General features: G+C 42.8%; 1 protein-coding gene across 1 annotated transcript in view; it reads right to left on the reverse strand.

Annotated features, from left to right (window-relative positions):
- The window catches only part of prex2 (phosphatidylinositol-3,4,5-trisphosphate-dependent Rac exchange factor 2), an 88,636-nt gene extending 80,574 nt beyond the window's left edge, over positions 1 to 8,062 (reverse strand). The window contains exon 1 of the mRNA XM_034572551.1: positions 7,565 to 8,062. Coding sequence (XP_034428442.1) covers positions 7,565 to 7,702 — 138 coding nt within the window. The 5' untranslated portion in view covers positions 7,703 to 8,062. The remainder of the gene's footprint in view (positions 1 to 7,564) is intronic.
- Between the last annotated feature and the right edge of the window lie 7,552 nt (positions 8,063 to 15,614).

A 15,614-nucleotide genomic window follows, 5' to 3' on the forward strand; every position in this document is an offset into this window, starting at 1 on the left:
AATCATGTGTTATGCGAAAGGACACACACACACACACACACAAGAAAGAAAGACCGACAGAAAGGATGTCTGCACAGAGACAGAGAGACACTTGTCTATCTCAGAGCGTCTTTGGCAAGTCCTATTCAAGAGCTTAATGAAATAATTGAGAGTGAAGTGGAATTTCCCATCGTGTCTGGCCGGGCGAGCTCTGGATGTTTATGGATTGCGAGCCCAGAAATGCAGGACGGACAGAGACATGAACGACATGGAAAGTGTGATTTTGAACCATAGAGGAAACATGCAGACTAGTTTAGACATTCTGAGTGGGACACAAAAAAAGATCTGAAATTCTAGAGACTGCAACACAGTTTGTGTGATACTTCATGATAGGAAATAAAATGGCTGGTAATTTAATTGTTAAATGCAATTACCTTAATTGGGTTAATAGGCAACATACCAATATTTAATTGGTTTGCAAACATATTGTCGTCTTTTAACACTGTCATCCAAAAATGGCTATTAAGGCAGGATTGAGATTGCTTAACCAACATTGCAAGTGTGTGTGTGTGTGTGTGTGTGTGTGTGTGTGTGTGTGTGTGTGTGTGTGTGTGTGTGTGTGTGTGTGTGTGTGTGTGTGTGTGCCCTGCCAAAGACCATGCCAGTAAAAACAGGGGCCCCCTTGTGATGATGACCCCTTCACACCGCATGAACATCCTGATAAGTGTCTCTCAGAGCCCCGCCACTTTTCTAGTTGTCTCACGTAAATCCACCACGTGACCCGGCAGCTGGCAGCGGCTAAATCAAAGGCCGCCTTCTCCTCTGGGCAGAGAGACAGTGACAGCACCACCTCTGCCTCCTGAGCTGCTGAAGCCAATGCAGGGGGTCGCATAATCCTTATCGCAAATGTAGTCAAGCGTGCGTGTGTGTGTGTGTGTGTGTGTGTGTGTGTGTGTGTGTGTGTGTGTGTGTGTGTGTGTGTGTGTGTGTGTGTAGCAGGAAGCATGCAGCACAATGTACAGATGGGGAGGGCCAGGAAGGAAGGAAATCCTGCTTGAAAAATGGCCTCTGAGACAAAAGCAAAAGAACCCTCTCCAGAGTAAGACCCCTGCAGCAAGAGGAACATTACTCTGACAGAGAGGAGGTGTACAACAGGCCTGTAACCAGACTGTTATAATCAATGTTGTTATAGATTAGATGAGACTGGACTACACGGAAAGTCAAATGGATTCCCCCACGAAGACTAAACTTCTATAGCAGGAGCAGAAAAATACAGACTAACAGGTAGATTGCTTGCACAGTAAATATGAAGCCACAGCCAGCAGCTGGTTAAACTACCTTGGCTCAAAGACTTGGGGGAAACCCCAGGGCCAGAACCTCTAAAGCTCCCTAATGAGCATTTGACTTTACAGGGTATTGTGTAGCGGACTTCCTGGAGTTTCCACTTGTTGCACAGATCTAAGCCCAGGATGAATCCATCCATTATCTATACTGCTTATCCTTTGAGGTTTACATGGGAGCTGAGACAAATAACCATTCATTCTCACATTTAAACCTACAGACAATTTCTCCAATCTCCAATCAATCTAATCCCAAAATGCATGTCTTTAGACTGTGGAAGGAAGCCAGAGTACCCAAGTGAAAACCCACCCAGACATGGAGAGAACATGCAAACTCCACAAAGGAAGGCCCCTGACCAAACCAGGGACCAATAACCTTCTTGCTTTGAGGCGACAGTGCTAACCACTGCACCACTGTGCCGCTCTAAGCCAATGATCAGGCACCTAATTCAACATAAAACCATGATTTGACATTTTTACACAGATTTGTATACCTTTGACTGATTTCTGTCACCCTGTTAAGCAAAAAAGCTAACAAGCTTAAATTGTTCAAACTCGCCCGACTCAGCAGACATTTGGCTTTCTGAATGCATTTTGGCCAGCACCATATTGGGCTGAGGATCAATGCCAAGCAAGAACAAAGGTCAAAAACATGAGAAACTACCTTTTAATCTGCATTACAATATTCAAAGTCTCTAATAATTTGACTACTTGCCATTAAGTAGGCATGAATGGTATTGTATATTTCCAATCGTAATCGCATTTGGCACATCTAGGAAACTGCTAAATCTTTCTTGATGAAGATGAATGGATAAACTATTGAAAGGCATGCAAAACACGACAGCTAACAAAAAAAACAGCATTGCTCAATGGGAAGATAAAGGATTATCCCACTCAATGTTATAATTAATATGGGACTCAAGATTGATGCAAAAATCTCTTCACGAGAGGGATGTGGCCAAGCTAATCCACACCGTTGTTTATCTTCAGCCTGGCTAAAAAGACCAATCCCGCAAAGTTGCTAAAAATGGTTTGTGCACACAAATATCACACAATGCTTCTACTTGCAGACAAATACCACAGAAATAAGATGAGCATCTTATCCAATGCATTTACACCTCACAGGAATGCATGTGACAAATCACAGGCAATACAAGACGTGACAGTTGCATCCTTGCTAACACGCCATAAAATGCAATCCCCTTGCGCTGTGGAAGTGGTGTGAAATTGAAATGCAAGTGAGCCACTTCATCAGTTCAGTTCAGCCTCACACTGGGACAGACAGAAAAAAAACTGCCTGTATTCTCAGAGAGGAGAGACTGACCCAATCCAATTAAAAAGAGTCAAGAGGAAAAAACATGTCACATCCCTCTCCGTTTGCTTGTATTTCTTTCTTCTGCTTCACATCCACAGAACAGCCACATGTTTTTCTGTGTACCTGGAATAAGACTAAATCCTGGCAGATCTGAATTTAACTTGGCCTCTGTAAGAAGTTATTGCTGAGGATTCTGCTCTCTGATGAGGAAACACATATTTCAAGCCTGATGGGATCATAATAAACTTTCATGTAGAAAGAAAGTGGAAAAATACACTTCTCGTCAACACAACATCTAAAATAATGGCTGGAACATGCAGACACCACTCTCCTCTGGGAAATGGTGGTGAACATCAACATCAACAGAAAGGCGGCTAAAGATATTTGAGTTATTTGAAAAGGTACACAAGAAGAGAGGCGGGTGTGGGACAAATAACAGTATGATGGATTGATCATCAACTCCAAATAAAGACATATTTGTATTAAAAAACAGGAGGAGGAGAGCAACTAGGGCAGAAACAGCAGCATCTGAAATGTCTTTCCAGATTCAACGTTCAGTTTAATTATCATTATGCAACACAAGCTCATAAAATGAAATTACAGATTTATTCCCGCTATGCTAATCACAAAAAAAACAAAAGTTATAAAAATTAATGACTAAAAAAATTAGGTCATAAAAATAAAACTTCACAGCCTGAGGAGAGAAACTGGCTCGTGCACATTCACTTAGGATCCTTATTGGTCGTCTGAAAAAGTTAAGAATTTAGCCATCTTGAATTATATATCCAATCTGGCCTGCTTTTCCTCAGGATCCCTGAGGAAGAGCTGCAAAATGTTGCTAAGGAGAGCGACGCCTCGAATACCCTGCGTAACCTTTTTGTGTTTATTCAGTTGATCTTAGATCATTTACAATGGGGTTGGGGACAGTTTCTACATTGTTGTTTGTGTGTTTTCATCCAATCAGGACACACAGATCATCGGCATCTTTCTGTTGTTGTTTCCATCAGAACTCAGGAGGGACATAGATGTTGAGACACAAAGTCTGCAGGTTAACAGTCAGACAGGAAAGGGGTCGGAACAAGAGGTTGTGACCATTGGGGTCATCCCCTGTGCTGTCTATCCAGAGGGTATGAACCATGTCATGGCTGCGCACCCCCCCCCCACCCCCGCCCCTGAGCTGAACTCATCCAGGACTGCTGACTGGTCATATGTTACAAGGAAAACAGAAAACATCTTGGGCCAACATGAACGCCCAAGCAGAGAACAAATCCAAATCCGTGGAGGGAGAGCGAAAAAGATGTGGAGCCTATTTCGTGCACGAACACACACACGCGCACACACACACACACACACACACACACACACACACACACACACACACACACACACACACACACACACACACACACACACACAGGGTTCACTTGAACACCTGGGTTTCTAAGAACGAGTAACTGCTCCTTCTTAGCAGCTGCTTTCTTCATTAGGCTTCATGTCCCACTGCCTGCAGCCATTCTAACTGACTTTAGGTGACCACCAATATGTTTATTGACCAACAAACTTTTTCCATATGACGAATATCATCATATGCAGCTGTATTTAAAACTGCAGATGCAATATACAGGATTCTTGAATGCCTTAATAATCAATCCTTTTCCCAGAGAATGAGAAAATCTCTGCTCGTACAACGTCTCAACACACATTTCTTTAATTTCAATTTATGCAAAGGGATTAAAAATGTTTTAAACATTACAGTCAGTGGTTGCCTCATAGTTCAACAGGCTTTTGTTGGGGAGAGGAAAGGCGGCAGCTGAGGGACCACTTAATACACTGCAAAGCTTTTTGGAATATATTAAGTTAAACTTGTGGCTCAGATCTTGCTCCAGAACCGGGACATGAAAGGTTTCCTCCATTGTCCCGTTCTTGCATCCTCTCTCCCAAGTGCTTATCGTCCAAGCAAATGGCTTCCAGTGTTTCTGTATCAGCGGTGAACAATGGCAAAGTATTTCATTTGACAGCATGACTAAAAATGACCTGCAGAAATGCAAAGAGCTCATTAGAGCCACTGTTTACATTATGTCTTGAGTTGCTCTTTTCAATGAGGCTTTTCTAAGAGTGACTGTCATTTTATTGGCTCGTAGCTGTCCAAGATAAACACCAGTGTCCACGGCCGCCCACTTTCTCCAGCTATAATTGTTTATTACGTAAGATTGTCCTGAGATATTTCACACAACTTCCCTCGAGCCTGCCTATCACTATCAGTCTACTGTGGACACTGAGAACATGTTGTGCAAAAGGTGACGCTTTGAACCCAGAGAAAAGTCAAATTTAGACTTCCCAGTAAGGACACCTCCGAGATGCAATCTGCACATTTTTCCCACGAGAGGTTTGCTAAAGCCACACAATACGCTCTGTCTGTCCTGGGACCAATTGCTCCTAATCATCCTTGCTCTCTGTGTTGTTTTCCACTACCTTAATAGTAAAGTATGTGCGAGGTGCATTGTGTTTTGGGTCCCACAGATCAGCAGCAGCAATCTCTGCTCCGCGGTTCAACTTCGGCTTCTGAGCGGAGCCTCATTGTTCCCCTGCATTTCCTAACCTCGGAGGAATTCCTCCTCCAGGAAATATGGTTTACAAGAGAAGGCACCAAGCCCAGCCACTAGCGGAGACCCAAAGCCCCCCTTCTTGCTACCCTTCACCCTCCTGGCAATATCCACTGCGTGATCCACTGCCCTTTTCCCTTTTCGCCTTCCAGCAATATCCCGTTTACATCTCTTCCTGCTGGTACTGGGAATCGCCTGGATTATCCTACCAGGGACTCGCACAGAGGGTGGGGGTCTGGCTTGTCCTCCGCTCTGACCTCTAGACACACAGAAACTTGCACGGTTTGTTACTGGTTCTAGCTCGGTATTAAAGGTGGGGGAGGAAAGTGAGTTGTTTGTGTGTGATCAGATGAAAGTCTTCAATATGACCCCTCTCCCCAGTAGGGCCCTCTTTGATCATCCTGGGTATCTTCCCAATGCTCCCCAGGACCTCCCAGATGATAAGACAGTAGATAATGGCGACTCTTTGTCTTTTCCTCTGACTTTCCAGCTTTTTTTAATCATCCACCTCCACAGCTATAAACCGACAATAGCCTGACTATCTTTCACTGTCAGATCTCGGCTCCCATCCCAAGATTCCCAATGAGAACAGAGTTGCCTTGTAAGGGGTCAGCCACTTCTGAAATGAATCCCACATCCAGCACTACAGGGGGAGATAAAGGAGGGGTGGCTGCATTCCCTAAACCCCCCCTACCACCACCAGGACAGAGGACATTCCCTCATGTAATCGCCCACACTATCTCTCCAATGATGCCACTTCTAAGAAAAGCCAGATAGAGCTCCATCCCCTCCCTGGTCCCTCCGCTCTCCACTGGGAACATCTGGGCAGTGTGTGTGGTGGGGGGGGGGGATGCATTCATACATGTGGTCTGGGAAATGGCGCTTTTTAATGACATACAACACAGTTGCCCCTTCGACCCGACATCCATGCAAAGTTCCCATAGCAGCAGGGAGCTGGAAATGCTGAGAAGATGTGATGAAAGCCATTAGGCCGTCCAGACCCACAGTCCAGATCACATGCTAGTGTGTTGACTGCAAGGACTTTCACTTCTGACATTCTCAACAGACTGATTTCCAGAGCTGCCATCGTTATTTGACGTAATACCATTAAGCTGCGGTGCTTTACATCGGAGGCCACCTGTGCCTCACTTGGCTGGCCTCACACCTACACTCAAAAAAAGTTTGCAATGTCAGCGGCGAACGGCATCCTCCTGTACTTTCTATTCTTTGTGGCGAGTTTGGTCTTAAATGTAACACTGCACAGTACAAGTTACAGTCCTGGGTGTGACAAGGACAGAGGCAGCTGAGACAGATGCCATTATACAAGGTTCTCTGATGATTTCTTTTTCACCTCTGCCAAAGAGGTTATGCTTTGGTTTACTTTCTTAGTTAGCAGGATTACGCAAAAAACTACTGGACGAATTACCACAAAAGTTAGCGGAGGGATGTGGTATGGGTCAGAGAGGAACCCATTACATTTTATTGCGGATCCGGATCAGGGGGCAGATCCAGGAATCTTTCTTTAACATCGTGAGATAACGCAATTTGCAACATTTTTGATTTCTCCGAGAATTATTCATTTATACAGGACTTATATTTATAAGAGTGTGCAATTTGGTGCAGATCCAAAGATCTTGATCTAGTGGATTTAAATGTGGTTTCTGAGTGGCCTTCTAGTTGTGTAGATGTTATGTGTCTTAGCTGTTCTGTGAGATAATTCCAACAATCTGGGACTGATTCACTTTAACTTCAAGATTAAAAGACCTTTGCAAACTGACGAGAATCATGCTTGCCTGGGTCATTTGAAAGAGCAACAATCTTTGTGACTTGATTCTTTTGTAATTTGTGGTTTGTCTATCGTCGTGTAACTCTGTTAAACAAAAGAGATCCAGCTCCCCAAATGGCTTCTATGTCTGTGCGATCAGCTGTTGCCAGACACAAGCCCCCATGCAGCCCGTAACAGCCTGTGAGAGAAGTGGATTAAACATCACACTTGCTGTGCAGGAACCAAAGCTGTGCCTTTGTGACTGCTCTTCCAATTTCACACTTGGATCCTAAAAAGTTAATATATCCATCACACTCTCCGAGTAACACAGGGAGCGATGCAGAACGTTATTTCTTATGTTTGACATCAGTAAAGCAAGAGTGGAGTTTGAAACGTGCACCGACCACAGCTCTGGAGCCCGGCGCACCGTGCATACTAAGCAGGGTGGCTGTTTTGTGTTTGTTTGTTTGTTTGTTTGTGCGCTTTGAGATTTCCACTTTCTTGCGTAAAGCTCTGCGCAATTGTGTGCCACCTCTGATTTAAACGACTCGCAGAAACTCACCGACAGAAACTCGAGCGTCCCGACATAATCCCGTTCGGTCTTTACAAGTTCATTCAGGACGCACACTCTCAACCGGAGCTGTTTCTCCAGGTCCTTCCCGCTTTCAGCCCTGTGCTCGCTCCTGCTCTCCTCGGTCATCGTGCGTAAAAGTGGATGCAAAACTTTTCTATTCCCCTTCGGCGGCGTTCAGAGTCTCACATCGCTCAACAGGTTTCAGCGGCGCAAGTGTTCATTCTGCAGCATGGTGGTGGTGGTGCTGGTGGGGGGGGAAGTGAAGGAAGGAGCCGGTGTCTGCAGGGGAAAGTCCACGGGGTGGTGGGGGGGGAGTAGTTATAAAGCCGAAATGAAGGATGAAAAGTCAAAATAAGTTTAAAGATGAGGTGAAAAATAAGATGGAGGTTAGACAACAACTTGAGGCGTCTTCAGACAGAGGAGGAGGAGGTGGAGGACGACCGGACTCCAGTTCACAAGTGGAGTCCATGTGACTCCTGAAGACTTCATCCTATTCCTGCCTCCTCACAGACTTTCATGAGCAGGACACCGTCAAACCAGCAGGGATGCGCAATACGTTTTTTTCCGGTTGTAGCTGTCAAAATAAAAGAGCTGCAACAGGTTTTGGTGGAAAATAAGAACTCACTGTTTCACCCGGATAGTTTTTATAGTCATATATACGACCTACAATTATTTAAAATAGCCATTGAAAACTTTGTAAGACAAAATAGAGGATATATAATCTACACTAGCTGAGCTGATACCCTTTCATGATTACTATTGACAAATTTATCCTTTTAATTTGAAGGAATAAGTATTATACTTCTCATATTATTTTAGTTATCTCCAAATAACTTGACACTACTGAACCCTGGACATAAACAATCTCATTGACCTTTTACTCTACACCAGACTTCACACACACATCAGATCATAAACCTGATATTGTGTAATATACCAGAAAATCAAACTATCGATTAAAGATCAGATAAGAAATAAATAAGATCTTTAATTTTACTCCATTTCCAATGATTTGACTAAATTTCACTCCTCTGAAGTTGATGGAGTGAAATAATAGGCAAATTGAAGTGGTCGCCTGGTACTGCTGAGATCACATTTACTGAATGACTGCCACTGCAAAACTTCATCTAGCAATAGAACAATGTTGTATCACTTGAATCGATTGCGTTCCCCTTGTTATAAAGTGCAATAGCTGCTTAATGAGGCGGAGAACTTCAGTCATAAAACCTCGGCTTCCATCATTAAGTGGCAAATGAGCCTATCTCTAATATATGTGAGATAATTATGGGGGAATTTACTTTGTAGTTCTGTAACTGATTCATTTTAAGTGATGTGAAAATGCTAAAACATTATGTTCATGCAATGGAAGCATGGGTATGGTGGCCCTGAAGGTCAAAACACAACAGCATTTGACCTAACACAACAACATGTCAAAAACCAAACTTTGTTGACATGTGTGTTGTGAAAGGTTTGGACCAATAAAGACGGACAACATGACAGCTTCCCAAAAGTCAAGCCAAAGTGTCTCAGTCGCTACCTGGTGGCTGGCTGCAGTACATGTTATAAACCCCGCCCCTTCCAAGTAAGTGGATAGGACATGGACCAAACTAAAAAGTTAACAGTACACGTTAAATAAAGTTTTCTAACAGATGGTTTCTGTAATGATAAGTATGTTAGTCGTTAATTTGTTATTTGATGCTAATTGGTCGAGCTTGTTTATTGGCTGGACTCACAACCACATCTCCATCTCCTGATCCCTATTGTGCAGACTCTGGCTTCAAATGCAAAAGATGGCAGCGTTTGTATCAGGGACATTCTGGCTTCATTTCTGGACAGTGGAAGGAAGTGAAGACGTGTCCTCCATCTTTATGTACAGTTTATGATCCTCAGGGCCACTGTACATATGTGTAAAGAAGGAGGGAATAATGTTATCTCCAGGAAAAATTACAATATTTAAAAGAGTGCTAAAGAACAATTTCATAGTTAATAACACATACAATAAGGACATTTAAAAGATAGACAGAAGGAGTTTTGGATGGATCTGTGCTGCGTAAGACCTTAAGTCTATCTTCTCTTATAATAAACACATCTCTCCTCAGCCATTGCTTTAGATTCCTCACGGGCAGAATTTGGACACGGGATCAAAACAATTACTTTGAGAGAAAGTCGAGCACAGGCAGCAAAAGAGAAAGAACAGAAACACCAAAGAGTTTAGTTATGCTGTGACAGGGCACATAAGCTTAAATATTAGAGCTTTCAAAGACCACACTAAGTTCTCCCTCTGTAATATAATCCATTGGACAGGGTTGCATTTGAAACACATTGAACCTCTACCATTTCAATCTGCCTCATAGACACAAAAACCCTCCCTAAATATGTTGTTTCTGTTAGACGGGCAAACTTAATAACAACACACGCTGGATTCTCATGACCAGATTGGCACAGTTTGGTGTTTTCAACAGACACAAATATGTTACCCGAGAAAATGTCTTGCAGCAACTCTCTTATTACAAATGTGTCCTGTCTGCAGCAAAGTGCCTCTCCCTGGTATCTTTTTTTAAACATTTGATTGAAGAACTTCCTCTTAATTACACAAGCAGATGCTCTCGTGTCACAGCACAGCTTTACAAGCTGGTTAAGTTAAATAGAACCGATTTCTCATGCTGCAGTTAATGTGGGATTTGATTTCAGGTGCAATTTCTCATGCAAAAAATACACAAACTGCATATATAATAAGCTGCTGGGAAGGCTGGTTAAGTGTTTGTGAATTTAATACACTGTCAGAGTCATTTTGCACCTGGCGAAATAGCAGCACAATCAACATTAAAAGCTACTTTCATTTTACCAGCTTGAAATTCCTCTCAGAGGAGCCATGCAGTCCACACTTATGATTTCAGGATTAATTTATCTCCTTTCTGCAGTACATTCATACACCTGGTTACACAGGCCTTTTATCTAAACCAATGCATTCAGTGTATTCTGTAGTCTGTGGCGCACGTTCATGAAAAGAGAGGAGGAATTTAACTGATGACGACTGCACGAATTCATCAGCACCAGAGGGAGTCTTTATTTCATTGGGCTGTTTTATGTCTCAATTACAGGTTAGTGTCAGTTTTGTGAGGTGAGGTGAGGACATGGCTCTTTAACGTGACTAAATCTTGGCGTGGAGTATACTCTGCTGGTTAAATGTGGTACTGCAGGCTGTTCCAGTAACTTTCTGATGCTCGAGGTTTTCCTCTGTGCTGTTTCTCTGCAGCCACTAAAGGGCAGTGTTGATCCTACTATATGACTCAAGAATAAGTTTCTCTTTTTAACAGAGCTGTGGATCAGGCCACATATCAGGTCTTTTTAAGGTCCTGAGGGGGTCCTGGTCCCAGACTCACACTAAGTATACATTTAATCCTTGCATGAGAGAAAGCTAAGAACCTGTGTTGATGTCTGTGGTTGACCAACTTAATTATTGTTTTATACGAGCTCCTCCAGTGCAGGTATATTTTCTGGGCCCTTAGATTTTATTGACCATGACTTTGGTCTGTGGAATTAACTTCTATTATTTGCCGGTTGAGTGCTGCCGGGAAGTGTCAGACTGATATGAGCCACTTTTTCTGATTATTTGCACTTAACATCAAACACAAGTGGTGATAAAAGCGTTAATTTACCTTTTAGTGTATCAGTGTGTGGCAGCGGCAGTCGGCCCGTTACACTGTTTTCCTTTGTTCACATTTATTTAATTCTGCTCACATCGAGGAAAACACACAGAGGCAGGGGAAAGTATGAAGAGGGAGGCTGAGGTGTGTTTTGAAGTGGTTTGAGTTGTAGTTTAATTTGAGGATCAGACTGTAGGTACCAATATATCAATTTAAAAATAAATGTGAAAAATATTATGTGTCCGCACAGCAGTTGAGGAAAGAAAAGAAAGAAAAACTAAATATTTGCCAAGGAGAAGCACTCCATGTCATTTAATCACGGAACTGCAGCCTCAAATGCATATTACAAAAGGAGCATTCACTCTCAACTTCAGGTTGTAGTGAGTCAAAATGTGGTTAGTGTTGTTATTTTTGCATTGCTTCATGTTACAGTGGTGCCCAACAGGCAGTAAAAAAGTGATAACGTCATATTGCATGACACAGATCTCCTTGTATTTATGTATTTCTCTTAAAGTTCTTTGGTTTGGCAGTTTTTCTCGTCTTTCTGCAAAGTTTCTTCCTGAGTGAATAATATGAATAAAAAGTAGCAGAGATGTTTTCATTTTGCCAAGGACATCGCTGACGTCTTTGTAGCCATTAATCAAAATCCTGTGATGAATGGCAGTGCTATACGAGCCTGGTGGAATATCGTGAAAGACATCTCCTCTGATCCCAATGATTTAACAAAATGTACAATTTCTCCGTGGAATACTGAACATTATGATTATATGAAGAACAGTACAATACATCATTGCTATCAATTACTTACTGCAAGAAAGTAGTTTGTGTCATCATTGATTGATTGACCCGTTTCCACATCTTATTTTATTCATATAGAACTTTTCAAAACACAGTTACAAAGGTAAAAGTATGTTCTGAGGTACTTCTACCAGCACGAACAAAGTAAATCAGTCAAGTTTTCAGGGCAATTAGGAGGAGGATGATTGAAGTAAATTTAATTCAGTGTGTATTTATCTGTAATTCACTACATGAGTCACTGGTTTTCATTGGCATATTACACTTTCAAAATTGTGCAAATTCCATTCTCAGGTATCTCATGTACTAAATATAGGTTACACACTGCCTCCTTTAAATATTGTCTTTATTCTTGTGCAGTAATTGAAACTTCGTGAGAGTTTGTTTCAACAAAAAAACAGCAAAATATTCTAGCTTACTATAAATGTAAATCCTCCTCGTAAAGATTAATACAGATATTAAACCAATATAAATCTAAAATGACAACATCAATGGGGAGTTTGGTTTGCTAATGGGCTCCAGGATAGGATAGCATGAAAACACATTTTGATTTCATTTTTCTGATCTTGCTCTAAATTATAGAATATTTCTGCCTTTTAAATCTGCTAAAAAATAATCAAATGAAACAGGCAGAGAAGATTACTCAGAGTCAAGAGACAAAAAAAGTTATGACCGCTGGCACAGAGAGAGACAGTAATTGGCTGGTAATTTCTAACACTCTTGACACATGTACAATTACATGATGATTGGAGCAACGGTAGTCAAAGCAGCACATTCCTTAAGAAATGCTCTTCTAATGCAGTCTGATCACAAGCTCTTATTGATTCCTGCAGGGAAATTGGTTTGTCATCACATAGTTAAGTCTGAGCAAAACGTTGTATAACTCAAGCTTCATCTACATAGTGATCTCACGATGATGACTGGTGGTTGCTCGAGCACAGAGCGATTGATCATTAATTAAACGTCTCATCTTTAAAGTCCTTGTCATTGAGATTATCCTCCCTTAGATCCTCCATTCATTCTGAGAGTGACGATTCTTTTCTTTCTGGCAGCCAAATGGCCCACTTTGTTCGGGCCTCCCTGTCCAGACTGAGCACCGTCTTTGACCCCCCCACCGCCAACCTCTTTCACTTCTCCCCTCAGGGTCAAGAGGTTGTAGAAGTGCACTCACAGCTCCGCTCAGGGTCATCCGACATCACAAAGAGCTGCAGTTTGCTCCCCTCGTCGGCCGGTGCGAGCCCTGCACTCACTTGTCAAAGAGTTCATTCACACACCTCAGCCGGATCCAGGGAGGAACATGGGGATTTACTGGCCCCCTTGTGCCATTCTAAGATTGCCCAGGGTTCGACTTAGCTCAGAGAAAGACGGCTGGTTCTTCACCTCCCCGCAGACCACAGGCCGGAGCGGTGCCACACGCCCAGGTCTGCGTTCCTGTGTGTTAAAAACAACACCGGGACCATCACACAGCAGCGGCAGTGCCCTCAACCCCCACGTCTCGGTGCCCAACACGTCACGCTTAAACGACCAGCTGACGTAACAACCTTTACATGCAGGCGTTTTTTCACTCTGCCCACAAATCCCTGAACATGATACTCATGGAACGCAGAGCAAGCACTTTATGAATATGGCTCTCTGTGCAGCTGTCAGAGTGCTCAAAAACACTTTCTGGGGTTAATGTTATTTTTGAAAAATAGCTCTGTCGGTAAAACCCTCTTTAAACTTTGGTGCATTTCATTTAAGGTTCCAGTAAAGAGGAGGATTTTTACGGTGGTTAAACCAAAGATGGATTCACCCTCTGAATCAGCCCTGGTGTGTTCTCTGGGTGCTCTTCAACTTTGCGGAGTATATAAGAAATAAATATGATTCTAACCCTTACGTTTTGTTGAACTTGGCTTTACTCATTCTTTATGTGGAGTCCCACATAACCCACTGCTGAGTAGAGATAATGATGCAAGTGCAAAATCCTTTAAATTATTTCTGATCCTATTAACACTAAAAGTACCTCTTTCCAAAATACAGAAATGACACAAACCGCAGTTACGTCATGTTTCCTATATGTTATATGGGCTGTGCGGGAACATTTGGAGAGGGCAGGCTATGTGTTTGGGGGAGATCTGTTGTACAGTAATTGGGTGTAAAACAGGTGGCGGCACTGTTGACACTGGGGAGAAGCATGTGAAAAATGTGCTGCCGCCATGCAATCACAAAAGGAAAAGGCTGGCAGTTGACTTAGACGTTTAATCACCGTGTTTGGGTGATAAGTAGAGGATCAAACGGCGGCACGGAAAGCCTCGAATAACAGGGAGAGCCACCTAAAGCTCCACAGAGGGATTCCTGGTGGAGCCAGGCCAAGGCACTGACAGAGATGTGGCAGCTTGTTATCACACAGGCTTTAGGGTAAAGGCCTATAGAGCTATACGTGGGTATAAGAGTATATATTAGAGCTATAAGTGAACGGGAGGGTGAGGATTCAGGAGCTCCATGTGCTTTTAGGGTCTGAATGAACAAAAAAATATCCTAGCTATCGTCTGCATGTATCATTTCCCTGTAATTCACAAAGGCCATGCATTTCTCCAGTAGTACTAAGCTTCAGTATTATTGCACTAACCCTGATCCAGTCAATCTACAGGCTGAAACTGCCTCGGCAACATCATGGGATGTTCCTTGATAAACATATACAACCACCATTGTGTGGATCAGTGGTTCTCAAATGTGGGTCTGTAAAAGTTTTCATTCATTAAAATGTTCCATTCATTTCTTTTGTGTTGTTCTTTCAACCAACAAAGTAGATTATGTGAAAATTTGCTATTTGAAGTTATTCTGAGGGACGTACATGAGGGCAAGGATGTGCACACCTCTTTGACTGAGCTGCCCCTCGGCTGCATAAACATGAGTAGCCCAATAGTTGCTAAAGTTTGACCAAGTTAAATAGCGATTTATCATCCATTCATAAAGGAATATTTTCAAATGATGCAAAGCGATGCCCTCTGGCCCTTGACATGTGACACAGTCCACAGTTACGTTGTGACTGGGAGTCTGACATGTTTTGCTTTACATGATGTACACAATGTCAACTTATAATGATCTGTATTTATTTATCAGGGGGTTTATTTGAGATGTTTGGATATTGTGGTTCACAGTCGGATAGATGACCCAAGACGCAAAATCATATCGCAGCTGGTTTACAGGAAACTGTAGCCTATCTGTGATAAATTACACTTGGGGGGGGGGGGGGGTGTTGCCTTTTTTCAGGACAGGGCAATGACCCCTCTGTGCACGTCCCTGCATGAGGGGGTCCCCGGAATATTAGGGGATCCTTGGCTGAGGAGAATATTGAGAACCTCTGGTGTAGATGACAGCCTCTTCCGGGCTGAAAGTGTCCGTCTCAGTGGACAGCACGTCCTATCTGACAGTGATATACGAGCCCTCAGATGTTTTATCACAAAGGAGAGAGAGCTGAGTGTCTCCTCCTTCAAAAGGGCCAGATCACAGGAAGAATGGGTCTGTTGTTCTGAGGTGGGAAAGATGACATACGCGTTACACACAGACCTTTACGCATCATCTTCCAACGTTGACACACTCGGGTTTGTCCTTTT

The sequence above is a fragment of the Hippoglossus hippoglossus genome, chromosome 20 (genome assembly GCF_009819705.1).
Source record: "Hippoglossus hippoglossus isolate fHipHip1 chromosome 20, fHipHip1.pri, whole genome shotgun sequence".
In the NCBI taxonomy this organism is placed as follows: Eukaryota; Metazoa; Chordata; class Actinopteri; order Pleuronectiformes; family Pleuronectidae; genus Hippoglossus; species Hippoglossus hippoglossus.